This window comes from Amblyomma mixtum, chromosome 3 (assembly GCF_055824585.1).
Source record: "Amblyomma mixtum isolate Tamu chromosome 3, ASM5582458v1, whole genome shotgun sequence".
Taxonomy (NCBI): Eukaryota; Metazoa; Arthropoda; class Arachnida; order Ixodida; family Ixodidae; genus Amblyomma; species Amblyomma mixtum.
The window spans coordinates 42,349,766-42,377,718 of record NC_143014.1 but is presented as its reverse complement, the minus strand read 5'-3'; the positions used below and the strand labels follow the sequence as shown (position 1 = coordinate 42,377,718).

General features: G+C 51.5%; 2 protein-coding genes across 3 annotated transcripts; one reads left to right on the top strand and one right to left on the bottom strand.

Moving 5' to 3' along the window:
* Nucleotides 1–47: 47 nt before the first annotated feature.
* On the bottom strand, nucleotides 48–20,872 carry LOC149349900 (A-type potassium channel modulatory protein KCNIP1-like). Its single transcript, XM_089578907.1, has 6 exons — nucleotides 20,380–20,872; nucleotides 19,517–19,586; nucleotides 15,058–15,128; nucleotides 14,048–14,254; nucleotides 6,608–6,670; nucleotides 48–4,020 (listed from the first exon to the last, which is right to left on the bottom strand). Exons 1-6 carry the CDS (start codon nucleotides 20,485–20,487, stop codon nucleotides 3,973–3,975), a joined length of 567 nt encoding a protein of 188 aa, XP_089435033.1. The 5' UTR covers nucleotides 20,488–20,872; the 3' UTR covers nucleotides 48–3,972.
* On the top strand, nucleotides 20,631–27,953 carry LOC149349899 (uncharacterized). Of its 2 annotated transcripts, XM_089578905.1 has the most exons (6): nucleotides 20,631–21,276; nucleotides 21,337–21,854; nucleotides 21,923–22,013; nucleotides 22,078–22,226; nucleotides 22,274–22,502; nucleotides 25,460–27,953. In XM_089578905.1, exons 1-6 carry the CDS (start codon nucleotides 20,646–20,648, stop codon nucleotides 25,612–25,614), a joined length of 1,773 nt encoding a protein of 590 aa, XP_089435031.1. In that variant the 5' UTR covers nucleotides 20,631–20,645; the 3' UTR covers nucleotides 25,615–27,953. The 2 variants fall into 2 exon arrangements, with proteins under 2 accessions (XP_089435031.1, XP_089435030.1); XM_089578904.1 differs by having other exon boundaries at nucleotides 20,632–21,854.

Here is a 27,953-nt window from a genome sequence, read left to right as displayed (position 1 = left end):
TTGTTGTTGGTATGGCTGTGAATGAAATACAGGATACAGGAGCCACTTTGAGAAACCCAGTTTATTGAGCCGTCTCACCAGTGCCAACCAGATTTTTCTCTAGGATGGCATGCAGTAAGCTGAGAAGACGCCACCGTTTTGTCCACAACAGAGTAACACACTGCAAACATGGAGGGGTCTGACCCAAGACACAAACACTTAAAACACATCCTAAACTGGCCTGCACACAAATGCTCTTATGCCTTAGAGGGCCACATTACTCCTGGCTCACCTTGCCTGCAGCAGAACCCTGATGCTTATCTGAAGTACAACACATAGATCACCAAGAACAACACACACTGATCCATGAAAAACAGCACTTAGAAATCCACAGAAATTGCCCGCATGCAAATAAGTTGGGCTACCAGAGCCATACTGATACGGTTGTCATGCAAGTTATACATGGTTGCATAAATAATTTGGAGAGCTCAGTGGTTCAATGTGAACATGGAAGACACAACAAGGCCTAGGAGGGGACATGTAGCTCAGGAGCTGCCAGTCATACTGAGCCCCAGTCTACAAACCACTGGAGGGGATGCATAAGATTGGCAACTTACAGGCGGTTTGGAGATGCAGCAGGGAAAAAACACATGGCTTGCCTAATTGCAAATAGGTTAGCATGTTGCAAGGGTTTACGCATACCGTCCACATATAAAAATAGCGATCTTTGTACAAACATGAAGCGGGTGACATAACCTTGACATACAAACACACCCTTGTAACATAGTAAGGCGACTTTGTATCAGCAAATGGCAGCAACCAGGTCGAGCTGTCGCCTCTTGCAAGGGGTTGAGAAACTTTGAACTCATGTAAAAAAGCACTTTCTCCGCATGCAATCGCCTGCACCTGTCGGGGTGGCCCCCACAGGAGACAAGCTGCTGCTAACGGCCTCCGTGCCCTTCCACCACGAGTTCTGGCTACGACACTGCTGCTCTCTGATTGCCTACAGGAACTGACCTGCTCTTGTGCACTTGCGAGGCATGTGCACGACTTTCAACTCAGAACCCACTTGACATTCATTGGCTAGTGTCCCAGCCACACACTTTTCATTCCTCCTTCCCTGGTTGAAAGGCGTCACACTGAATGTCACCTTTGAAAGCACAACTCCCCTCTACATAGTAGAATTTGTTGGCGATGAATTTCCACTTTGACATACAACAGCTCTAAAATATGTGTGCTATATCTTAATTTGTCACGCTTTTTCTCTGGCTAGGCACAACAACCTGTAATGTTAACATAGCTATAGCTATATGGCAAGATATGCTGTGCGCCTACAGCACAGCCAGTCGACACTGGTGGACCTTGGCAGGGCCCTACACTGTACATGACTGTCACGGAAACACTTGGATTGGCCTTGGGGCCAGCCTTGTCTTCACATGCCCTTTTCTTCCCTTGCAAGCACACCCTTGCACTTCAGTTAAAACAGAGCACCAATAGTGTTTTGCTACACTGGGTTGTGTTTTGCCAACAGTCTGGTTCTAGTGTCGATATTTTGTCGTCAATTACTGTGGCTGCTCAAAAGTGTTAATATTCTTGGCTGGACATCCAGTATCAGAAAATTTAGTACATGTCTGTCATTTGAACGTAACCACTTTACTTCAGTAGCACTGAAAGTTGGGCAAGTTGGTGAATCTTAATCCCTACAGCACAGAGGAAAGATGTTGAAACAAGGACAAGGCATCTGCTCAAGTCTATATGTTTTGCCTCCCTCTGTATCTCCTTCATTGTGCATTGCTCAGTATCAAGTGAGATGACTACCATGTTATTGTTTCATTCTGAAACAAATCACAGAATTGTGTTGGCTGCATTAGACATGGGTTGTCACTGTTTCAAGAAACCGTGCTTTAGGTTGTGAAGTTCATGTAATGTGTCCATCTCTGGAAATGGTGTAGAGCATTTTGTAGTGTAACTTTGCAAAACACAGCTAACAGTTGACACACATCTTGTCATTTGCCTGGTGGCCACGGAGATATCTCCGTGCTGGTGGCATGCTTGAAAGGAGAGAAAAGATACAGATGTGAAGTTCTGTTTAGCTGTAGGAACCCTTGCAGTAAGGAGGCAGGGTGAAAGAAAAATAGCAGGATTTTCATATCTTCCTTTTTATATATATATATATATAATATATATCTGGCAAGGTGCAGAGAAGACTACATATTGCAAGCCTTCGCTATTGTAATGTGACACTTCCAAAACTAGACAACTTGACATCTTTTTATGGAAGCCTTTTGTTTCACTGGACAGCGAAAATGCTACAGACAGTCACTAGAATCCGAGTTTTGTCTTACGATATGTGCCCGCTCATTATCGTAGGTTTGCGCAGGCACGATTGCCAAATCCTACTCGCCGTCTCGACCCTTGTTGTAAAAGTGAGTATCGGGACGTGATGACGCAAGCAGTGTAGTGCATCAGTCAGTATTTTTGTTGTAAATGCACTCTGCGTGGTACTGCGAAGCCCGACCCGCCCGTAGCAACAGCGCCGCTAGTCCATGAGCACCGGTGTTGCATGTGACGCGGAAAGCTGGCAGTTGCCGCGAATAGGAAACTTAACCACTTAACTTCCATATTCTTTGTGGGCTACCCGTGTGCGACTGTCACTGCTAGCCTTTCAGAGAAGAGAGCTTTGGTTTGGCTAATTGCAGGCCGCTCTACTTCGGGAGGGTTTAATTCATGCACCCTGTAACTGGCTGAGCGCTCGATAATGCGCTGGACCGTGTGGTGCCATCTCGCGATCTATGCAGGCGCATATTAAGTTTGTCCACCGATGGCTCATTGCTGCGTGAAGTTCTCCCGCGGGAGAGTTAAGCTGATTTGCATTTGCCTGTCGGGCCGCGAGCTCTGTCAGCTGTGATGTGGTGCTACACAACAGTGTTTTGCTGAGTCGTACTGCGGTGGCTGTGCATCAAAGTACGAACTAGGAGCCGTGTGCTATCTGCTCACGTGGAACGCTAGATTGTTCGATGGCCGACCCGTTGCCGCGTTCGAGGAAGGAGCAGGTCATTTGCCCCGGCAGTTGAAGGGACTGGCCTTGTTTGCTACGAGTGGCCCGGTCCGAACAGGGGCGCCTGACTGTCCTTCCTCTGCACTGTCCACGGCCGACGATATCGGCAAGGCTAGTTAAGTGGCGGTCCGAAGAAAGTGTCGCACGTAAAATTCACTGCCCTGAGTTGAGGCGGAAGAACTCCGAAATTAAGCTGAGATAAAAAGGGCAGCGGCCGGACCTCGGCTCTCGCACGTTGTGGAAAGGAGAAAATGAAACGCACAACGGCTCCCCAAAGCAGTTTGCTCGATATTCATATACCCGCGCTCGAGCAGTACAACTTTGTCGCGGCGCTTTTTTCCTCGAAAGATTGCTCTGCGGAGTCGGAGATAATCGGCCTTGCCCACGTTGTACCTTGCAGATTTGTCGGCAGCAGCAGTTTTGGCCAGGCTTCTATCGAAGTACGCGCAATGACGGAGTGTCCCGGCGCGAATTACGCGAATCATACACGGCACGCGCCGGTCGGCACCGACAGGGCACCTCTTAAAAGTGATTGTATCAAAAGACTGCGTTGAGCTGGGCTAGGCTTATAAACCTATCGCCACGGGTGACCAACTTTCATGCGGTTGCTTCACGACTTAGTGTTCAGCCCCGTCGTCAAATGCTTCTCCTACACTAACGCGAAATAGTGAAGCGTAAGAGAAATTAATACTGCGACGCGCCACTGAGCCCACTCTTGCATACTTTTGCGTGAAAGCGATGCGTTGTACTCTGTTGAGTGTAGCCGCACGAAGGCTGTCCAGGGAACCATGCGACGTTTGCTCCAAACTTTGCGGCCCGCAGGATCGCTGGACGGCGAAGTTCAAAACGACGGTTAAGTTTTGACGTGAGTGCTCGCTGATCGTGGCTTGTCGCTCTGCTCTCGGAAGACACCGAGAATTCCTCGACTACCAGCGCTACAGCGTCGTGTCCAAAAGAGTCAACGACCTGGCGATGGTGTCGTCCTGGAAGAGAGAATTGAGTTTTAAACGAGGTTCGAAGAGTTCTGAAGAGCTAAGCGCCTTGCCTATATTTGAATGGATGAATATTCAAACCGGGGCCATTTTCACTGCATAGGGCAAAAAGATCGAAGGCTGAGAACAGTTCGGGTCTCTCACTTCGCGATAACTTGGCAGCGGTCACAAAAGCGTCAAGTTTGAATAAAAATTCTACGACTTTTGAGTAAGTCGTGCTAATGTTTAAAAAACGCACTGGTTCTCGGATCAAATATATGTGCATTTGCTCCAAATGAATACAAATAGAACGCGAGAGTACAAATTAAATCTGCCTTGGGGAAGGTGACCTGAGGCGGTAGTGAAGAATGGCGCCAATGTACCGTACTTCGCGAAGAATCGGGCTCGCAGAGAACTCGTGAAATGCAATCCAGATACCAAGCGGCCAGACTGGCGTCAGTCCAAATTCTCTTAGGATGCGCTCGGCCAGAGGAGGAGGAACAAACTTTTGTCATATGACAAGAGGACAGGGGTTAGGAATAAGGCTTAGACAGCGCGTGGGCCCCCTCCACTGCGCTAGGTGGCTTGAAGTCCATGCTTCATCGCGACCTCCAGGGCCCAACCTATAGGAGGTATTCACTGAGGCCGCGCTACCAGACGGCGCGAGCGTCGCCGCGGCAAACGCGCCATGTTTGCGGTCGTTTCACGCTAGCTTGCGCAGTAAACACGGTACGCTGTGAGGTACCCGGCCTGAACTGTTAGTGATCAGTAACATATTTGCACGTTGTTAAATGCATCAGCGACCGCGTACGCTTATTGTGCATGAAGTTTGCAGCAGAATTCCTCTGTGCCGTGATAAAACATAGCTGCCTCAACTCGGCAGCAAAACTGGCTGGCTGCACTGCACGCAAAAATTTGCACGACTTGCAGCTTTTAATATCGGTTGATAACTGTCAGCTAGTCATGCAGGGCACATCGTGTATAAACAGCACGATTAACTACCGAAATTCCAAAACTGGCGCCGCAGAAACTGATAATTCCAGCGGCAGAACGGTCAAACAAATGCTCGCAGCACGAACGTCGGACCCAGCGAGAATACTTTGCAGTTTTGATTGTAGCTACGTAGCGCTGCTTCAAGCCGTAGCAACACGTCACTTTCAGCAGATAGAGGTGACAAGTTAAGCTACAGCTAAGCGAACAGACCCTTCGAATTACTCACCATGCCGTCGCCTCCGCATTCCTACGGGGGGTCGACCTTTTCACAAAATAGAACCTTCTGAGACGCGAAATGCACTCACATTTCACCCATCACCAGCTATTTAAACGCTGCGGCTGGCTGCGGCGGACGCGCGCGCGACCACCAACATGGCGAATGCCGCGCCGGCAGCTAGCGCCCCTTGCGGATGACGTCATGTGAGTACCTCCTATACTACCCGGAGTTGTACCTCCGGGTCAGGGCTGAGCAACACAGTCTCCCACTGACTTTGGTTCGAGATTTGGAAGCTCAGAGGTGGTTGGTCCTCTGGGCTCTCGAAGGATGTGAATGAGGTTTGCTTTAGAATGATTGCAGAGAATGCAGCGGGAATTGTATTCCGCGGAATACATCAGGGAGTCGTTATAAGGATTTGGGAATGTACCCGTTTTGAAGTTGCCGCCAGGCGACCTGCTCTACTTTGGTGAGGGATTTGTGCGGGGGTGGGTATTTGAGTCGATCGTTTCGATAGTGGAGGGTGATTTAATGGTAAGTTACCAGGCGCTCACTCCTGAACCAGGGGCATTGGTCGCTCTGTGCCTGGTTGACGAATCCTCGAGTACATTCATGAGCTCCCGTGGTTCCTGGACGGGAGGTATGTGCTGGCACCCATATTAGCTGGAACTGTGCTGTGGATAATTTGGTTCTTGCCAGGACGGAGAGAGCTGGGGCATAAAGCGGCCGACTTCTGCAGAAGCTGCTGTCATGTCGAGAAATTCTTTGCGGCCATGTCGTGAAACTTAGTATCCCCAAAATATTGCAAAAATTCAGCACGGAATTACATTACCTCCCCCCCCCCCCTAGAAAAAAAAATTAATGGCGGTTACACCCTTGGTGATGCGGATGGTGAGCGCTAGCTGTTCCTCCTCTGCTTTTACAATTGCATTTGCCACGCGTGTGGGGCGATTGAGTTTGTTTTGTGAGGGTTAGCGCCAGGCACGGGCTACGCGAATGAGGTGGGCACATTATCCACGCCCCATGCCACGCTTGGTTGCTCACAACTAGAACGTTTAGGCCGTGACATTGCCGTGACAGCTAGCGCTGACGTCTTTTGAAGTGTGTACTTTTATCAAAGGTCAACAATGAAAACTTGGTCATCCAAGTGTGTGATGCACGCAGATAGCAGCTTTCGCGTATCTGTCTTAAAATCCGTAGTTTATATGGATCCTTAAATCCCTTATTTTCCCGCAAAAAAAGAAAAAGAAAGATACCCACAAGCTTCAAACTTTGACACACTCCATGGTCTTTGTGATTGGCGGCTGCGTTAGATACTGTGTCATAGAAACCACTTTTTTATTTTCGATCGCAATAATAACGAAAACGGTAAAAGTTCCCGTGGATGCATACCTTGGAACAGATCTCCATGAACTCATCCATGGTGACGATACCATCCTGGTTGACATCCATTTTCTGCGAATGTGAGGAGACAGTTATCACTTGTTGCATGTCCTTTTGCACCTCACTGGGCTTGTTTTGCTTATAATAGGCCAACAATGGAAATATGGGGTTGATGGCCCAAAGTAATATTCAGTCTATTGTTTTCCTTTTTTGGGCCTGCAGTATGCGCCACTACGCCTAGACTGTCCTCATAATCATCCACCAGTTATCAATCTTTGCTCACCATTCTTCCGCGTATAAGAAATTCCGGAGCAAGGACAAAAAAGGTTAACGAACAGGTTTTGTTTTGCACTTATACATCATCAAAACGCATTTCAACGCCACAGTAATGAACGAGCAAAATTGTATCTTGCTTACAGGCATGATTAAGCTTTCAGGACGAGTAGTGTAGCATCTGCTCTGGTGTCGGTTTTGAACACAGCCTCCTGTTCACCAGCATAATATGTCGCAACCGTGTCATATGGTTCAAAATTTTGGTATGGGCTAGTCGGTGGCTCATCTTAAGGAAAGTATATACAGCGCAAAAAACAGGAACTGCAGAGAAGACACAAACAGCCCAACACAAACAGACGCAATCAGCGCCAGTCCTGTGTTTGTGTCTTTTCTGCTGTCCCTGTTTTTTGCGCTGTATATACTTTCCTTAAGATGTGTCATATGGAGTCAGTTAAGCAACACCATATATCATATACATTCGTGTAAAGGCTTTCCCCCCTGATTGACCGCCGATTATTTTTTATAAATTTGACAAAGTCATTGCGCTGTAAGGTGTGTACAACTTTCCTCCTGCCCCACATTCCGAGCTGAGCTGACAGTTGCCTGCGACACGCGATAAGACAATGCTGACGACGCGTAATACCGTTCAGATTCCGCCTCGAAGCGCTAATCACGGGGTCTTCGCCGCTATGCAGCAGTGCCCGAGCGCTGCTGAACACGCCTCATGTGATGGGTGTTCGGACTATAGCCAGATACAGCTCAAGAATGTAGCGGCAAACACCCCTTAAAGGAGGCCCTCCAGCCAGTGGCGTCGACCGATCGTCATTACGTCGGGGTTAGCCCCCTTGCACCTGCTAGCGTCACATCGCAGAGAGCTGTCATGCGCAAGGGGATTATTCCCTTATTCCTCCCGAAATATTGCCACGTATCATTGTAGCGTCCGTTCGTTCGCGCAAGGCCGCAGAAAAGGGGTGTTATCATTTTTGTTCCAGACGCGAGAAGCGACCGGTCTAATCTCGATTGTTCACAGCCATGAACAGCTGCATCTACGTGTTTCCAGATTACTCTAGATGTCTCGACCTGCTATCTCGAAGTTTCCTTGGCGGCTTTAAATTGAACGATGCCGCGAGCAGCGGGCATTCGTAGTTCGACGACCGACGAGCACGTTTGTTGCTTACGCCGCCGCCTGCGAGCGCTGCTATATAGTTAAGTCCACAATCCTAGCCGCATGTTTTTTTGTCGCCCGCGTCGCAAACCCACCGCGCACGTTTGCGCGCAGGCTAACCTCGGCCTGTGGCTCTTTCGTTTGGGCGGGCAAAACCGAACTTGTGTCACGAATGTTCATGCGCCTTCCATCGTACATGGGTGGGTTTGGTATACCTTGTATACGCACCATGTGCAATGTGCTCGCCTTGCGAGGAGTACGAGATCTTGTACGCAACCCAGACTATCCCGGGAGAACACTCCTCACATATTTTCTGGGTACAGCGCGTAACGTGTTTTTTTTACAACACGTGGTTGGCCCTACAGCCGAGCAGCCGCCGGCATTTTTCGTTAATGTGCGTCGCACACTGACGTCGTTGACTGCCAGCGTTCCCGATCTGGATGTTGATGAAACCCCGCCCTTCAGAATGTGTGAAGCACTAACGGTCGCTGCGCTGACCCGCGAACAACTCCAGAAAACGAGACGGGCACGCTGGCGCCAACTGACCTCAGCTACGCTTCCTGCAGATGTCAGGGACTTCGGCTGGCTGCGAGGCTGGCGGGTCCTGCCCACAAGAGACCGCCTTGCGGCGTGGGGCGTGGCGCCCTCCGCCCGATGCCCGCAGTGCGGTCTGTTTGAAACTTTGCAGCACGCAATGTTTGAGTGTGTAGTTGCGCGCACCTTTTGGACATTAGTGTCACGCATGTTTTTAACCCGCCTGGAAGCGCGCACTAGTTCTCCCGAAGTGTTTCAAAATATGCTCTTGTGTGTCGGAATGTTCGTTCTGTGGCGGCAGCGTGGAGTGGCATCCTTAAATGGGCGTCCGCAAAGAACAATGTTCCCAATGTTGCAGCGCCTGCGCACGCGCCTCTTTGAACAAGCATGCATGGACGCTCTGTCAATGAGCGAGGCTGAGTTCTTGCGCAAATGGTCGACATACTTTATCGTCCTGCGCGGCGGTCGAGTATCGGCATTTTTACTGCATTACTGACGTGCTCAGTGCTGCGTCACTGCGCATGTGCTTGACTGATCAGAGAATTAAGTTCATCTGTTTTGTTTTGTATTTTCTATGTTAAAACAGAAAAAAATAAACTTCTCTTTCTACGCCGCCGCCGAGTGATTCAGTTCTTTTGCGGGTGCAAGTCAGCCAAATAAAGAGCTTCGTTTCCAAGACTGGCTGGTGTCTTCATGAACGCTGCACTGCCGTCACTACAACGTGACATCTGGTGGAGGTGCGGGGTAGCCTTCCAGGTACCGGACAACCCCTGCAAGTCGTGACGCCAGCCCTTTGAGTTATTCGCCGGAAGACCTGACTCCAGTCTACCACGCAGCCTCTGGAGCCTCCAGCCATGACTTACGCCGCTGTAGTGCGCCGTCCTGTACCTCGACGACGGGACCCAAGCCCCTATCGCCCTTAGCCAGCTGCGCTGGAGCGCCGCCCTCTCGCCCCAACTCGCCCGTCCTACGAGCGTCGTACCCAGCCGAGGAAATGCGTCGAGTGGAGAACACCCGACCAGCGCCGCCCACAATGCTTCCACTGCGGAGAAACCGGTCACATTCTCCGGTACTGCACATACAGGAGAATGGGCATCCGAGGGTTCCCTTACGACGCCCCACGACCCCGACCCGGCCAGCAACCAGCCGAAATCGAGGATTCTTTGCGTCGGGAAGGATACTCATCGCCGAGCCGCCTATCGCGTTCTCCGTCGCCATCGTCACCGCGCTAAGTATCTCCTAGCCGAGGCTACGCAGTGCGTGGACGCTTCCCCAGCCCCCGAAGGTTAAACTGAATAAAGCAGCCTCTGGAGGTGAGGTTGCTTCTGAGCGCAAGAACTAAGATCCTCCATCGACGAAAACAGAAGACCATGCCCCCTTGACGACGACGACCCCTACGAAGACGACGACCCCTACGACGACGACGACGACGACCCCTACGAAGACGACGACGACGACCCCTACGACGACGACGACGACGACCCCTACGACGACGACGACCCCTACGACGACGACGACGACACGGCCAGACTTGAAGCTTTTACCGCTGCCCTTACACCTTATTAGGAATGTTCAAGCACTCTAAGTTCTCGAAGCATTCTCAGTGTTCAATTTCATTTTAAAGCATCGAGACGATGCTTCTTTGGAAGGGGGGTAATGCCACGTATCATTGTAGCGTCCGTTCGTTCGCGCAAGGCCGCAGAAAAGGGGTGTTATCATTTTTGTTCCAGACGCGAGAAGCGACCGGTCTAATCTCGATTGTTCACAGCCATGAACAGCTGCATCTACGTGTTTCCAGATTACTCTAGATGTCTCGACCTGCTATCTCGAAGTTTCCTTGGCGGCTTTAAATTGAACGATGCCGCGAGCAGCGGGCATTCGTAGTTCGACCATAGAGTAACATAGAAGTAAAGAGCGGACACTCGGGCCCTTTCGCGGCCGAGTTCGGCGCTTCCCCGTTTCCGCCAGATGGCACTGAACGTGCTAATAAAAAAAAAAAAAAGAAAAAGAGTATGGTCTTGGCATGTCTTGGCTTCCTTCTGCGGAGTGACTGATGCGCTCATTGTCACCCTGGCAGAATGCACGTATAGGTTCACTGCCGCTTGCCAAGCGCACGCGATGCGTGGCATAACGCCTTTGCGGCTTGTGGGTGACGTGTTTTGCCGCGGCGTCCAGGCAAGCGATCAAAGCCAAACGCTTTTGACGAGCGTCGAAACCTGGATAATCGTTGCGTGCTCCGTAATCGTCACGCTGGTGGCCAGCTGCTCAGCTGGGCAATGTGACACCGCCTCTTCCGCGAGAGGGGAGAACGCACAAGACGCAATGAAAGTACTGCCTCTCATCTCTGAGGCCAGTGCGTTTCCCCGGGTCCGCTAGGTGCGCTGTGCACAAAAGTCGGCCGCTGGGGCCTACGGGAGTGTCCGCTCTTTACTTCTATATTACTCTATGGTTCGACGACCGACGAGCACGTTTGTTGCTTACGCCGCCGCCGAGTGATTCAGTTCTTTTGCGGGTGCAAGTCAGCCCAAATAAAGAGCTTCGTTTGCAAGTATTTCTGGTGTCTTCCTGACCGCTGGACTGCCGTCACTACAACGTGACAATATGGTTATTCGCAAGAGCGGAATAGCATAACCTCGATTGCGCTGTAGTTCGAAAAAGCGAATGGAAAATGTCGATCTCGTGATAGAGATACACAACCCTAAAAATCTCGAAAAAAAAAAAGTGCCACACTTACACGAGTGCATACGGTACATTCATCGGTTGCGGCGGATTAAGAATACCCCCTATCATTTGCCCCGTAAAGAAACCCTTTTGCGTTGCGAAGCAGATTGGCCACGTGCGTGACCCTTCGCTGTCCAGCTTTAACTGTAGTTTTCGAATTTTCGAAAGGAAACATGGGAGGAGAAATGCCTCTTTTTTTTTTTTTTTTACTGTTTCACCGCGCAACTAAAAGCACTGTCGGTGAACGTCGCATGGCACTGACCCTGCAAGCGTTAAGAGCGGAGTGTTGGGCAATCAGGCTGGCAGCGTAATGAAAAGCGGCTTCAGAACGGCACGGGTTTTGCAATTGAGCAGTGATCGAGGCACGCTACAGAAGCGGAAGCCCTTTCAGCGGGCCCAGTGAACGACATGCGAGATGCGCACGTGTCGTCCTTCCGTTTTCCTTCTCTCATCCGAGTTTTTGCAACGCTGACTGTATAGCACGAGGACACGGAACCTCGCCTGCTGCCCAGGGCTTTGCACAACAGTGTCTGGTGAACGCCCGTCTTCCAATCTAATATGGTGGCACAATTGTCTATATTGCCTTCTTATTCGCGCCGTCGCTCACAGGCGTCTACAGTTGAGATAAGGCATTGCGAAAAGCGCGCTCATATGTGCGTGTGATGTTCATCTTGCGTCCGGCTTTAGCGTGGTGCTTGGCACACACGGGGGCAAACGGCTAAAGTGGCTAAAGCCTCTGCAGTTGCCTTGCGTTGGATTTCAGCTCTTTCTACCGCACGGGCGCACTCCATCATGTATTGCCAACTGTCTCTTGTGGCGCAGTGCCACACTCGATTGGTTTGCGTGAAGCTAATTCTGCGCGGTTCGCTTGCCAAACGAAAGCACACGGTATTCGACACTCTTGCTGGGCAAGCTGACGTACGGCTTGCAGTGTTTTTGGCATGCTGTTAGGCGCACGTGTGCGGATCACACCACTCAGCAGGGTGTCGCCGCTGCCTATGCCTAGCCTATACCGTGGTATGATTGACGTGCAAATGTCTTTGCGCAATCAAACGCTACATTAGCAAATGGGCTAGCGGTTTGTCCCTGATATATACAGTACCTGTGGATTTCGAAAGCTAACGCTAAATGAAATGTCTTGTGCGATACTTTAGCCCATACGTGGGTTAGGGGTTTGTGGGGTGGGGCTAGGACTACACTGACCTCTACAGCACCCATCGAGAGTTGTCCATAAATCCGCCCTTACTCTAGAGAATAATGAAGGAAGAGCAAGGGAACTTTAACGCCGATTACACCCGTGGTAATGCGGATGATAGATAGCGTTTTGCGCATTTGCATTTGCTTGATGATAGGTGTCTGATTTGAGGTATTGCTCCGCCAGCTTACGCGCCTCTTCAGACCGGGAAATACCACCTCCTCGCCGCCTGCTAGCTAACTGAGCACAGTTGCTTCTCTATCATCACCGGCTTAGATCAGTAATTCTGTCAAGTATATAGATTTATCAACTGCATACAGGACACTGACATGAAACCCTTCCTGAGCGCGTCACGAAAAATTATCATCTCCTGGCTACCGCAAACATTGAGCTACAGTTCCATCGCTGCCGTTAGCACGCAGACCACGCGATGCCCCACCCTGTCGCTCAACGCCTGCAGCGCGACAACGGATAACATGTCAACCTAGTTCTTGTACGTAAATTTCCACTTGCGTTTTTGTCTGCCGGCTATCTCATTGAACTTGCATTACTTTTTTTTAATGACGATAGCTATTCTTTCTACACTCACAGCTCCAGGTACTGCCATTTTCAGGTAAATTACGTGCAAATAAACTGTTCATGCTCACAAAAACGTCAAGATAGGCTAAGTGACTTTTGACCTCGCAGGATTGCGACATTAAATCACCGAAAAAAGTCAGTATATTTAATTTCTCTAAAATAATATTCGCCGAAACCCCCCCCCCCCCCCCCCCGAAACTTGCGTTCTGAAATAAACACCTAAAGAAAGGCCGGCGAATTTTCAACAAATAAAAACAGAAAAATCTAACCCCTAGTCATAAGTATGCGGGGACTTGGGGTGAATGCAAAAAGAGATCCTTGGCTTTCAGCAAGTACGCAACATCGCTGCTTACTTGGCTTTCCTCCGAGCCAAAGTGAAGCTGCAGACTGTCTCGTGTTTTGAAGGCTAGGTTGACAGTAAGTTACAGTGGTCACTTAAGGTTCGTACCTGTTGTGAATGAGAAAGCATCCTTGGACCTGAAGGCCTTAACCGTAAAGGCCTTTGGCCTAGAGGCCTATGACTTAAAGGCCTTCAACCTGAAGGTTTTTAGCATGAAGGCCTTTGACCTAAAGGCTTTTACACGGAATACATTTACCTTAAATGCCTTAGCCTTAAAGGCCGTTGACCTGAAGGCTTTTACTGCAAAGGCCTTCTACCTAAAGGCCTGTATCATTTATATTGTCATTAATTGACCCTGATCGTTATTTAGTAACGTCCTTTATCATTCCAAAACTACAACTATCACTATCACTTAATATCCCTATCACGAACTACTGCTGTCTCGCCTAATGTCTTTGCTTCATTGCCTATGATCACCCATTGCTCTTACGGTCTTATGGTCTAACAGCATGCGACACAGTGGATGGTGACTTCATGAGGTTTTGATGCCCCTTTTCTTGATAAACGATGCCGGGTTTCGTTGCTGATGCGCCACATAATGATTTCGCACTAGAAAAAGACGCGAGCGTCTTCGCGCAGTACCTGGAAGACGCGGTCCACGTGTTCGCGCAGCGCCCTCTCGTCCGTGCTCGAGCGGCGGCCCAGGAGCGCGTACACCGAACAGACGACGTCTCGGAGCTCCTGGCGTGTGATGAAGCCATCGCCGTTGACGTCGTACAGCGAAAAGGCCCAGCGCAGTTTCTCCTGCACGCTCCCGAAGCACAGCAGCGACAGGCAGTAGAGCAGGTCCTGCAAAGCCGTTTGTGGCGGCATGAGGTGCTTTTCGCGTCTCTTCGGTAACTACATTGGTTTCTCTTTCTTGGGGCACTGGCTCGGTGCCGCTGAAATTTCGCTCAAGTGTGGCGTGTTTACTGTCTCCTAGTTTAAAGGTCGACGATAGCATCGCCACGCATAGTTCAATGAAGAGGATAACGCTGGCCTGTACAAGAACCTACATATAAACAGTAAAGCTGTGCCAGAGTTACAGAGGCAGCTTGTATCCCCGGAGGGGCAGGGGGGAATGAAGGGGGATGGGGGCGTACCTGCTCACTTCCAGCCACGCCAAGGAAAAACATTGCTTATCTCCGTTTCCGATCCCAGTAGTTGGAGCTGCTTTGACTCATCATCAGCTTGACTACGTCCAATGCAGGACAAAGGCCTCTTCCATACCTCTCCAATTAATCCTTTCATGTGTGCTAGCTGCGTCCACCTTGTCCCCTCACACCTCTTTATCTCATCTGCCCACCTAACTTTCTGCCCCCCCCCCCCCCCCCCCCCCCGCTAGGCTTTCCTTTTCTCGGTATCCAGTCCGTTACCCTCAAGGACCAGTGGTTATCTTGCCTTCGCATTACATGCCCTGCCCAAGCCCATTTCTTATTCTTGATTTCGACTAGGATAACCCGCGTTTGTTCCCTGACCCGCTCTGCCCGCTTCCTGTCCCTTAACGTTACAACTATCATTTTCCCTTCCATAGCTGCGTTGTCCTCAATTCAAGTTGAACCCTTTTCGTGAACTCATTTCTCAGTTGTTCGGAAAGGAGGTTTGTACGTCACCTTGAAGCTGATGGCACCGTTCCTGTTCCGGTCGAAGCTCTTGAAGACGTAGCGGGCGTATGAGCAGGCGTCTGCAACGAATGAGGGGTGCACACTGGCGTTATTTGACGGTGTTCTCGGCCAAGAGGACGCGCGCAGATCGGTTCACAGTTGAGTTCCAGCGGTAAAAGAATGTGTGTAGTATATGCAGAACTCACTCAGTATAGTGCACGTATACTTTTCACGAGGAGTGGGTGGTTCGGGCTCACAGGGAGACAAATTTGAATGCTATACTAAATGCGACTGGATCGAGGCCGTATGAACTCGCACGGAATGAACTAGGCTGTTTTTTGTTTGTTTCTTTTTGATCGGTTATTTTCTTGTGCTTTGGCACCTTTCTTTACAAGGTTTTCCAGAGCTTGCCATAACATTTCAACTGTTTCACGCTTTCATTCGTTCAACAGCTGCTCGAGATTACATGTTTTCAGCCCATTATTCCGGCATCCGCGTCGGCCCTTTTCCGCCCACTCTCGCTCTGTTTACCCCTGCCTCGCTGCCTTGTATATTGCGCTGTGCTCACGAGTCGAAGCGTACACAGAAGCCGTGCGCATGCAAATATCCCCGCTTCCCGAGAAGCCTAACCGTCCCCGGGGGCGCCCCAGCGCGGCCAAGGCCACGGCCTGCATCCCGGGCAGAGAGGAGGAATCCCCAAACGAGCGTGGAAAGAGGCGGCCCGGCTCCCGGCGGCGCGCCATTGATCCGCCGCGACCCTGGCCACCCGGCCCCTGCACCTCCGTGCGTGCTGCGTGCACCGCGACGACAACAAAGCGACCCATTTCACTTTCGCCGCTCCCGTCGGGTAAATAGGCGCCCGCGTCGCCCACCGCGGCGCGCTTGGCTTCGCCGCCGGCCTGGAAGTGAGCGAGAGAATGCCACGCGGCGTCTGTCTTTCGCTCTGCCGGCGAAGGTAAATTATGCAGACAATTACATAATGCAGAAAAGCGAAGACGTTCGCAACATGCCTGTCGCTTTCGTATCACATAGCGCGCCTTCACTTATGGGCCTACGCTCCGCTGACGTTGCTCTCGCTCCTCCCGGAACTGGCCCGAAAATGCCAAGGTCACCCGGTAAAGCCCCCGGAAAGCTGTTTGTAATTAATTTCTGTCGGGGGCACACTTCATTAATGCTGCATGCCTGGATGTGAAGGGGTGGGTCTAAGATGGAGCATTACGCAGACGACATTTCCCGATGCGTGGTTTAAAACGTACCACTGTATAAGGACTAACCCCTTCGGGAATCGAAAACATCTTACTCAAGAGAGGTGCTTAAGTGTTACGAGGCTACCACTTCCAGCGATCTCGAATTCGTCTGAACCGAGATGGAAGCGCTCGAAAGATTATCCTGTTTGGAGATCTTCAGAATCACGGTCAGCTCAGCTCTAAAAAAATAATGCGCTACTCTGGAATGCGGGGCATAAAGTCGAACATTTTATTTTCTTGAACAATTAACAAATCCTTCTTTGAAACAGTGTTCAGCCGATCTTTCCTTCCATTCTATTCCGCGAAAAAAAAGAAGCGGGAGAGAAAGGAAGAAACAGCGCCATTTCCCCCATTACGTGCTCCATTGCTATTGGTCGGCGTTTTGTGGCAAAACCCTCTCAACGTCCAGGGATGTGCCTCAAGCCTAGGACTGCAAGTGGCTGGCTGCTCCGACAAAGTGTGCGGGTTGGAGCTGCAGGCAGAGCGAAAACACGAAAGTGTTTTGAGCCAGCGGAGAAGTGTTTCGCTAGGTACAAGAAAAAGAGAGAGAGCAAAAAAAAAAAAAACGACTTGCAGTGCAGTTTATGGAAAAGGTAGATCGGTAAGTGCAAACCATCTTTTTTCAGACAGAAGACAACCAAATGAGGCCTTGTGTCCCAGTGTAACGAAATAGTGCTCGGGTGCATACGCTTGACCCACGTAGCCAGAAGCTTGGCACGAACAACTATGGGATATGCACCCAGCCTGACAGTAAACATCTCTACAAAAGGTTTTCGATGAGCAACAGTGTGCCGTGGGTGAACAGAGTGCACGCCACTCGTTCGAACATGGTCTCTCTTGCACCGCCCATCGGCGCCCATTGCTATGTAGCTGCGGCGGACGCCTGAGCTGCGCATGCGTGCAGCCTGTACATTCATGTTCGCACCGGCCTTTGCATGTCTCCAAAGTAGTTATCACACTGATCCTCCTGCACTTCCTGAAGCCGCGCCTATACGTTTGTATGTCTCAAATGCCCTGATCTTCGAAAGCTGCTGCTAGAAGCCAAGGGGTTTGACAAATGGAGAGAGGAGGGAGAGGAAAGCTCGAGCACATTGGTGTGCACATAAATGGACCGTAAGGCCTGTGGACTCAAATACTGCAGCAGCAGTCGAATGGCTCTGTGGACCATCGAGCTGCTAGGCTGTGGCTTTTAGTGCATAATGGCACTTCCGTGTAAAGTCCACCATCCAGTTGGCTTATGGCCGTCTGTAGGGTCGTTCGTAGTTTGTCGAAGCGAGGACATAAGCATAAGATGTGAACTATAGTTTCCTCACATCTGCAAGTGTTGCACGTCAGAGTGTCTGCTGTTCCATCAATACAAATAGGCATTTGTGACTACGACCTCCAGCCACAGCTGGAGACCTCCAGCCGGCAGAGCAAAGTTGTATCGCAGAGGGATGGGTATAGCAAGCACGGTTTCGGGTAAGAGTCAGAAGAAAGGGGGCGACAAGTCGACGAATGTAATATCCACTTGCCCGAACAGGTACTTCGAGTGAGGAGAGCAAGCTCTCGAAGCCTTGCTAAAACTCCTGTGCAGTGGCGGTCCTATGCTGGTTTTCAAGAGTGCTTTAGCGAAGGTTTGGTTATGGTTCATGGGGTTTAACGTCCCAAAGCGACTAAGGCTATGGGAGACGCCGTAGTGGAGGGCTCCGGAAATTTGGACCACCTGGGGTTCTTTAACGTGCACTGACATCGCACAGTACACGGGCCTCTAGAATTTCTCCTCCAAAGAAATTCAGCCGCCGCAGCCGGGATCGAACCCGCGTCTTTCGGGCCAGCAGCCGAGCACCATAGCCACTGAGCCACCGCGGCGGCTGCTTTAGCGAAGCAGTCAACTCATGAGCGTACTGTTCTTGCCTTTTTCGCTCTTAAAATATACGCGGCTATTTTTAAAAATCTTTATAGCTTTATAAAATAATGATGCCGATGGACACGTGGATGCTGCCTTCGCTGAGTGCGTATTGGGTTCGGCGGACACAAGATAACAAGACAGCGGTCATGGTTATTAGACTATTTAGCGGAAAATTTTTACTTTCCTTTTTAATTATTCCCTTTATGCTGCATGTTGCAATCGCAGCCTTGAATACTGCATCGATTCGAGACTAATCTTATTTACAGAAGTTGTCAAAGTTCAATAGGTCTTGAGGTATTCAAAATCAATTCCCTGATTTTTCGAACCTCATACCGAAACTGGGCGATCAGCGTGCGCCGGAACTTGGCGTAGGCTGAGAAAAAGCAGGGAACTGACTGATGGATATCTCAAGTCCTACTGAACTTCGGCAAGTTAGGTAAGTAGCTATTAGTCCCAAATCGATGCAGTATTCGTGACTGCGATTGCAACATGCAGCATAAAGTGACTAGTAATTAAAAAGGCAACACATTTAAACTTATTAGTCGCACAACCATCACCTCTATCTTGTTATCTTGTGTCCACCGAGCCCAACGCACACCATGTCGCATATATTGTAATGTAATGCAACTATTCCCAGCTTGAGTTTTTGATCTTCTTCACAACCGTTCCAAGAGGATAGGTCGCGTAGTGCTCGAATAGAGGTTCTGAAAAAAAAAATCAATACTATGTAAATTTGCTTTTCTCCGTGGAGACCTTGAAACTCTCTCAGGTGCACGTTGCCAACCAGCGCGTTTCCACTCTTGTTATGCTCTTGTGCCTTCTGAGTTGTTCGTTTCACTTGTATGAACTAAATCAATGCTCATATTATATTTTCGCGACACAGTTTGAAGGCATGGTACATGAGAACTAAAACAGCACAAAAAGAAATGAAGCTTCAACTTATGCATCCTAATATCGGTTAGGTATTCCAGGAATGTAGCATTTTACTTTGCCTCAGGCGGGTAAGTAAATGGGTGAATGGTAACATTTAGTCGTGAGGAAATGGGCACGGAGTAATGCTTTGAATGCACAAAAAATGTGCGAGTTTGTTGTTTTTAGCTCTTGTAGGCCCGAACAGTGCAAGCAGACCGCACATGTATTTGGACATTTATAAAAGATTCTCAGGAAAGCAATTAAACGACAAATTAATTTCCAACGAACGCCTTGCCAGCATCTGTTTTCAAGAAGCTCGCGCCAGCAAACCGGGAACTTGTCCGGCCAGAAGTTTCTCCAGTCGCTTGTATTTTGTGCATATTATTTTGTGCGCCGTACCATCGAGGTTCCTACTTACTTCCATAGGGGAAGAACTGTGCGAAGATGTGTTTGAAGTTGTCCTCTTCCACGAACCCCGTGGGACACTCCTGCAAGAGTAAACGAGTCGCATGCATTTGTGACACGCATGTACGTGTTTTGCGTGCTGTACTGCTGGACAAGTGAGCTTGCGTGCAGGGCTCGCTTCTTGTGCCGAGCTGCACAAATAACCGTACCATTCACGCACCATTGACAAGCCACGGTGAGAAACACACAAACGGAATAATCGAAAAAACAATTGCACTGAACTTCAGGTGCAGACATCCTGCAATGGGAGACATTAGTGAACGGGAACACGATCAAACAGCTCATTTTATTACACTAGCGGCCTTGATATAAACAGTATACTGGCGACGCAGATTCACTGCGTGCTGTTTTGCCGTGAAGCATGCCTAACAGGACGGTACCAATTTGTATTAAAATAATTAAATCAGCAACTGGGCTTTTACAAAGCGCATACATCTTTTGAGCACACATAGTCGCGGTTTTTTTCGTTTCTTGACTGGGCTGCTGACAGCTCCCTCTGCGATCTCGCTGCTCGTTGACATCTCCTTCACCGTTATGGTACATCGTGTACATACGGTGAAGTTATACCGGTGACATTTATTGGAAAGCAGCCTTTCCCTCCGACTGTCGTGTTGCGACTCATGGCTGTAGGCTAAGAGAGCTTTCTAGCCGTCACAGAGCGTTTGCGAACGTTAGTGGCAAGCTGAAGCTGCAGCGACCGGTGCGTTAGGAGGCCAGCCAGGGACACAGCGCGCCGCCGCAGGCTTCGGCCGGCCGGGCCAACGGAGGCGCGCGGCATCACAGACAGGGCCACCGCGGTGCAATGCCGACACTCACCTGCTTGAAGCTTCTGTACATGAGCTGAATCTGGCGTCTAGTGAACTTGGTGTTTTTGCAGAGCGCGTCGAGGCTTTGCTCGGCCATGGGTTGCACTGTCGGCTCCATCCTCACGACATCGATCGTGGCACATGCGCATTGAGCGCGTGCTCCTGGAGATTATCGAACCGTTCGGGCGCCCCGGGTCCACTGACCGCAGCGTTGATGAACAGTCGTCCGGCTTGGCCAGGGTGTCGTGGCGGAGCACAGTCGCGGGGACCGCGAAGATGGCGCGCCGTGGACAGACTAGCGGCCACCGTGGTCTGGCGAGCGGACCATCACCAGAGCGGCGCGGGCTAATTGGGGCATGTAAACAGGCGCGCGCGCGCGGCGATCAATGCGGCGCCGGTGGCGGCGTCGGTGGCGGTGGCTCCAGTGCGCAGGGCGGCGAGCGTGCGCACTGGCGGCGCCTTCGATCGTCGCCAGAGGCGCGCTCCCGGGCCGCTCGGAGTGGCACGGAGCCGGCCCGAGGGCCCCAGGGCCGCGACTGCAGGGCGCGACGCCATGCGACGGCGCTGGGCGAGCGGCGAGCCTCAGCGAGCCGGGCCCTAGCGCCTGGCGGGGCCATGCAGAGCCCTCCAGCCATGGACTACATCAACAGCCTGGTGATGGGAGCCCAGCACCGCGACGGCCTGGCGCTGCCCTCGCTGCTGCTCGTGCCCAGCCTGGGCGAGCTGGTCAGCCAGTTCAAGCAGGACGTGCACTACGTGCTGGCGGCCGACGACGGTCGGCGGCGGGAGGACGACGAGGCGCTCGAGGGCCGCCGCGACGCCAAGGCCGACCCACAGCAACTGCTGGTAGCCGGCGACGCCGTCAAGGTGTCCGGGCTGGACTTCCTCGGCGCTCAGGAGGACAGCGGTGAGTGGCCGTCGCCCCGGCGTGGCGCTCGTGCGCTGAGCGCCGCGCTCTGCCCATCAGGGGTGCAGTTCATCAAGGTGGAGGCGTATGAAGACCACAGCCTCAACCTGGATGGTTTCGCCAGCGAGTCGCCGCTGCTGCACGAGAACAGCAAGGACGTGGCTCTGAGCACCATCAACCAGGACCCGTCGATGCTGCTCGAAGACCTCACCAAGCACAGCACGGCCTTCGAAGAGGCCGCCGACATGACCGACCTGTTCGTGACTCCCCTGGCCGAGCAGAACGCCCCCAACAGTCTGGTCGCGCAGCCCGACGGCAAGGAGAACAAGAAGCTCAAGAGCAGGCGGCCCGCCTCGCCGGCCAAGGAGGACAAGTGCTGCTCGGCGCCCGACGAGCCGGAGCACTCGCGCGACAAGCCCGAGCCGCCACCGCCAGCGCAAGCTGTGCTCGAAGGCAAGCTGAAGATCACCACCAGCAACCCGCTGGCCACGGTCAACCTGGATGTGCTGCCAGTGGACTCGGTGATCCTTGGGAACTTTCTTTTGGTGCCTGACGCCATGTCACCCGTCAAGTTTCAGGTGAGTGTGCCCGCCGCGACGTGTGGGTGGCATTAAACGCCGAATCTGCTAAGCGCGATCTTTCGCAGATTCTCCATGAAGACGGAACCACCATCAAGGAAGTGAGCATCAACGCCATCTGCAAGCTGGAAGGCACTAACCCTATCAACAAGGATACAGGTACCAGACCTCGCTGCAGCGCTGCTTCTGTGGCCTACACGTGGTGGCGGTTTATGCAATGCAGGTGCCGGCGAAAACCCAGGATCCCTAAAGAAAACCCCGGAGAGCGCACCGAAAAACTCGAGGCCCTTCCAGTGCGAAATGTGCAGTGCTACCTTCAATCGCCTGGGCAACTACACGCGCCACCAGAAGATCCACACGGTGCGCACAAAGGTGAGCGCAGTGCAGCGGCCGCTGTGCGGCACACCCCACAGCATCAGCCTTCGCAGGAGGACGAGCGGTTCCACTGCAAGGAGTGCGGAAAGAGCTTCATCCAGCGCTGTGACCTGACGCGACACCTGCACGTGCACACGGGCACGGAACCGCACAGGTGCTCGCTGTGCGGCAAGGGCTACATTCGCCACAGTGACCTGGTCACCCACCAGCGCTTCCACAACAAGGAGAAGCCCTTCGGCTGCCCCCACTGCTCCAAGGGCTTCTCCCAGAGAGGTGGGCGGCGCCTTCCGGCGGTCTGCGCGTCAAGGGCGATGCATGCGCGGGTCAAGAGCCACTCCTCATGTTGTGTCGCCGTGACCTGCGCGACGTCATGCTTTCCTGCGCGTTTACAGGGATACGCTCAGGAAAGGATGACTAAGGAACAAAGGGGGATTAGGTGCAATGTTTGCCACGCCTCTGTAGAACACAGCTCTTTAGCATGACTGCACAGCTAAAGAGCTGCGTTCTATGTGGCCGCACTGCCGACACGCGTGGTGGCTAATACAACTTATTCAAAGAAATAATTCGAAGGAGTTTGCGTAAGAAAGAATGAGCCATTTATGATTGGTTATAAAAAGAGATGAAAGAAAACTTATTAGTTGCGTACGGGACTTTATGTTTAGATGTATTTTGTCGGAGTGACATTTGTATCTATGCCGCACACAGTTTCGAAGGAGTCACAAGGTTGAAAAAAATGAATAGTCTGAGACACACAGATAGGAAAGAACGGGACCACCCCTGGTCTCGTCCTTTGCATTTTTGTGTGCCTCCTTGTGCTATTTGTACATATCAATATGCAATGGTTTAGCATAGCAAAGTATAGTTTACTGCATGCGCTATAAAGGCAAGACGGGTGATCATACGTGATGACGAGGGGTAGCTACTACTTCCCTTCCTTATTATGGTCGTCATCGCGCTGCCCGGTTCGTGCGACGGTTTCTGTCCTTCGTTTACAGGGACCTAAAATAAGTGAGCAAGGAAGAAAGTGGTGTCTGCTTCCGCGTGTTGCTTAGTGCTTTTCCTCCCACATTTCTCTAGTTTGCCTAAGGACCTTATGAAAGAGGACGTTATAGTAAAGTTAAATGGTTTCACCCAGAAGAAGTACATCACTCGCCAGAAATACCAACTGGACAATTAAAAGGCTCCAGCACAAATTTAAGGACCACAGAACATGAATCGTGGAACATATATAAAAATACAAATACAAACTTCGGGGAAAAAGCTTTTCGCATTTTATTATCTGTGCCAGCAGGAGTTAGAAGATATTTTTTTGGCTTTTTCGAAGTGAAGCAAACTGTATTCACTATTTCGAAAGCCTTCAAGCAAAAACAATGAAGACGACTACATATCCACTTGCGGCAACCGGATAGTGAGCAAATAACCAACATGGGCTCTGAAGCCCAGAGTTAAAGAGACGTCTAAAAACAGATGCTCACAGCTATGGACAGAAATATCAGACACGAATAAAGTTACAATCCTCAAGGACATCTAAGCCTTTGGAGAAAGCAGGAGAGGACAAGTGACAGTTGGAATATTGGTGAAGACTTACGAGAAGTAAATAATTATCTTAGAGAGTGGGCGCAATCAGTGCGAAACTCGAGTGGAGTTGTGGTGCTGCACGTTTGCAATGGAAAACTGGAGAGGGCCTCTCCTTCAGTTCTTCACAGGGCCATTTTCAGAACGCTCTGCCTCCCCCCCGACTTTCACGCCTGCCACCTGAAGCAGTTGTTATTAACCCTACAGGCTGAAACCATCAAACGGCGAAGTACCTGCTCTGACTACCTCTTTACGAATAATGAACTAACGTTTGTGAGTAACATGGCATTTCGGCTGGTTGCCACCTCTAGTCATGAGGTCGAGAAACTCGCTCTTAGTACGCATTTGTGCTAAAAGAGTGTTCACTGGCTGGGTTGGTTCATTATTCGAAGTTGTAAACAAGGCAGTAGCGTTCCGATTTGCCTTGCGCTGTTTCTTTTTAAAGTTTCCGTGCCCATGGAAGCGATGTGGCTTCACCTAGGTATGTGCCGCTGCAGTGTCTCTTAAGCTCCGATCTTTTCACCGTGGTATCTTCTTGCACCGTACTTCCTGATCATTGCTTGTTTCATGGCCGTGCACAGGTAGATTTCTTCTGCAGTCGTAACAGTTACGGCAGATTGTTTCAACATGAAAAGTTGCAGTTTCTTCTGTTGCATTGAACGGAATCTGCGGCAGTTACGCTTTCGATGATTTGATTCTATGCGACTGTTATAGCGCACGTGTCGTCAATAGCTTATCATGTCTAGAGGTGCGTTTTATAGCTGTTTTGCACCCATCCCTCCATCTCTTAAGAGTACCCCGCCTGAACGAGAGCACCATAAGGCCATGCTCTACCCCTCGCCGCTTGAGTGCACCCACTCCCAAGCCCACCTGGACGACAGGACCACACTTTCTACTCCCACACTTTCAGTGCACTCACTTAAGCCCATGTAGACGATAGCACTGCTCATGGTGCCTGGGAGCAGCAGCTATAGCACGTCTTTCGGTACAAGAACACTGACGATGTCACCACTTCGGGACCACGTCATCACCTTCTGCACATAGCCGTGTTCACCTGGTGGCAGTGAGAATGGGGTCATGTCCTCCAAGTGGGCTGCGCGTGTCCACAAGCCGAACGGAGACAAGCAGCTTAGAAAGAGCATTCTGGCGTAACAAGGAACTAACATTCCAGTGAGAGGACATCAGGACGATCACCACTGCGCACTCTTGTGCAGCGTGTGTGTACTTCTCTTTGCGCCAGAATGCTCTCCCTATAAGCGTCTACTAGCTGGCATAACGAGCTCTTCTGCGGTGGGGTAGGGATATAACCAATTCCCGCATGGCCAAGGCCCACTTGGATCACATGGCAGTGCAGGGGTGACACCATTAAGTTTCCGGTCATGGGACAGTACGCCAACGACGGTCAGCTGTGCCACAAATTCTGGAAATCTTCTGTGATACACAAATTGCTACTAACAGGTTTCTTTCTACGTCGGCGTACTGACCAAGCGACGGCACAAAGATGAGAGTGTTTCTGAGTCACGCCTCGCTCTCGTTCTTCGGAACAGTGCAGAGCGCGTCTGTCGAGACAGCGCCGCCCTGTGGCGAACGAGAGAAGTTTCTTTCCCTGCCCGGGTGATCGGTGCTAAGTGGGTTGTGCCGCCGGCTCTTCGCAGGGGACCTCAACCGGCACCTGCGCTCCATTCACCTGCAAGTGAAGCCTCTCATGTGCGGCCACTGCCACAAGAAATTCGCCAAGGAGGCCACCCTGATCCGGCACATGCGCACTTCGCACCGGGAGATGCTGCTGCAGTCCGTTCTCAAGGCGTAGGGCCGCCTCGGTTTCAGCCACCGCCGGATCGCCGCTGTTCTTAGAGCATCCTGTGTTGTCCCTAGCGACGCTTGGAGCCGCACGTTATTTTGCATACTCGCGAGACACACACGCACTGTGTACAGTTTCTATACGCGCCATTGGTTCGAACGCCTGAATTGCACAGACCCTATATATGGTGCTTGTTTGGTTGCGCACGCAGTTCTTGGTTCGAGCGTTCAAAACCGCTTTCAAACACAGTTTTTGTACAGGCGTGTCGCGTATAGCGGACGCGCGAAGCAGTTGGCGTTAGAGCATGTGACAACATATCGTTTCAAGCTGTTGTGAGCACGCAGGGCTCTCTAGACACCTCTTGTTGCTTCCTCCCGACGCAGGCGCACAAACTCCGCGAGCTGCGTTTTTCCTGCGCTTCGAAAAATCGGCGGAGGCTTTTCGCTTTCTTTTTGCTGTTGACCGTAGCTGTCGACTTATGCCGCGGCTCCACCCAGAGCGTTATCGCCTGGCGTTCCTCGTGAATCGTTGTTTCCCCCACGAAGCCAGTGGGCGAAGAAGAAAGCATGCACTCCAAAGTTTAGCCCGCTCCTCGCACGCTGAATGTGTGAACAGCCCCGGGAGCGTAACGTCGTCCTATGCGTGTTACCGCTCCGCGCTCTATTCGATTTGTCGGTCAACAGTCGTCGAGTGAAATAGGATCGCGGAAGGCGTTGCTTTGACGCTCGCTGGCAAGCGCCGAAATGACGGCGACGCACAAAAACAGAGCCTCATTACCGAATCACACTACGCATTCGCATTGCAGGAGAACTGATTAGTAAGAGCGTGTGTACGCTTCGTAGCGCTAAAAACCGATTTGCGCCGTGCAAGACGCCGGCCTATCACGGAGCGTTGTGACGAGCAAACTGCTTTGCGACACGCCGGCTACGACCTCTCCGACGCTGCGCCGCTTTAGAGCGTCATGCATTTGCGGTTACCCGTCGGCCGTGGGACGACGTTGCAGCCTCCCTCGAGGGCCGAGCAAGTGCGTGGAGCGCGTACCGTGCTGTGCGGCTGGCGCAGCCTGTGTTTGGACGGCCCGTTCCTCGCCGGCCGCGCACGCAGCAGCCACGCGCGAGGGACCCCTCTCGCTCTTTGTGATCAAGTCAGGGCCGAAAACTCCTGATTAACCATGTCTTCCATTTCGCAGAGGTATCCGCATGCCTTCTCGGTGTCTGTAACTTTTTGGGTAACTTTAGATGTCTTACATTGAGAGTACACGTATTTTTGCTGTTTCGGGGGAGCAGGATTGGTCCGCTCTCCCCGCCGCTGGCCTGTCCGTTCTCTCCGGTCTGTATACTACGACGTGTGTCACGGTGTGGTCGGGCAGCGCGCGCGTTCCCTCCGACGGAACACACCCAGGGCTTCCGCTGTAGAGAGTCTTATTCTGTGTGTGTGCGCGTCCACTATTGTCAGGCAGCTGCGTTGCGTTTCCCTTCGTTTATTCGTTTCATTTTTCGCGGCCCACGCGGCGCGCACGGTGCGCTGATGAACGCACCTGCAAAAGGACTGGAACGAAAAAACGGAGGCGGTAAACATCAGAACGCGAGGCTATCTCTCGCCGCGCGCACCGTGGACATGCGCTCATCGCATTCGGGGTAGCGACTTCAGCGCCTCCCGTGCGTGCCGGTGGCGGCGCGGTTACTGCGTGTCTTTCGTTCGCGCCTGTGTCGTCGCGTGGGAACTCACTCACACCATTCTCACTCTCGAGCATTAAATTCTGGCGCGCAAGAGTCGCTCGCACACAAATGCAATTTACGCACCCACGTGTGTAGCCACGTTGCGGGTATTGTAACTCTGTCGGCCGCCTTCCGCCGCTGAGTTCGTCATTTCACGTACATATTTACATAGTGCCGAAAGAGCAGGTCAACGCACCACCGAGTCGGGCGTGTAGCACTGTAATAGTCAAATACTCGTGACCTCTCGAAAAAAAAAAGTATAGCGCCAAAGAACAAGTGCATTCGTTGGTTGAGAACGTGGTTGAGAGGAACTGAAATGCACGCGGTTACTGGTGTTTACTGGCTGAAGCAACGAAAGCTCCGATCGTTTTTGTTTTCCTCCCGTTTCGTTGGGCTAAAAATAGAGGGGGCGAGAGAAGAAGCACACGTGTCTGCCGATTGGCTGGAAAGGGCGACGGCGCTCAATTGGCTCGACCGGAATCGACAGGCTGACCCCCTCCTCCTCTCCGCGATGAACAACAGCGGGGCTGGGGGCGCTGCTGTGGGCAATAATTGTTTCTCGCTGTGCCATACTGTTGTATCAGAGTAGACAGAAATGTGGAACTTGAAACCCCTTTGTTCCTTCTGTGA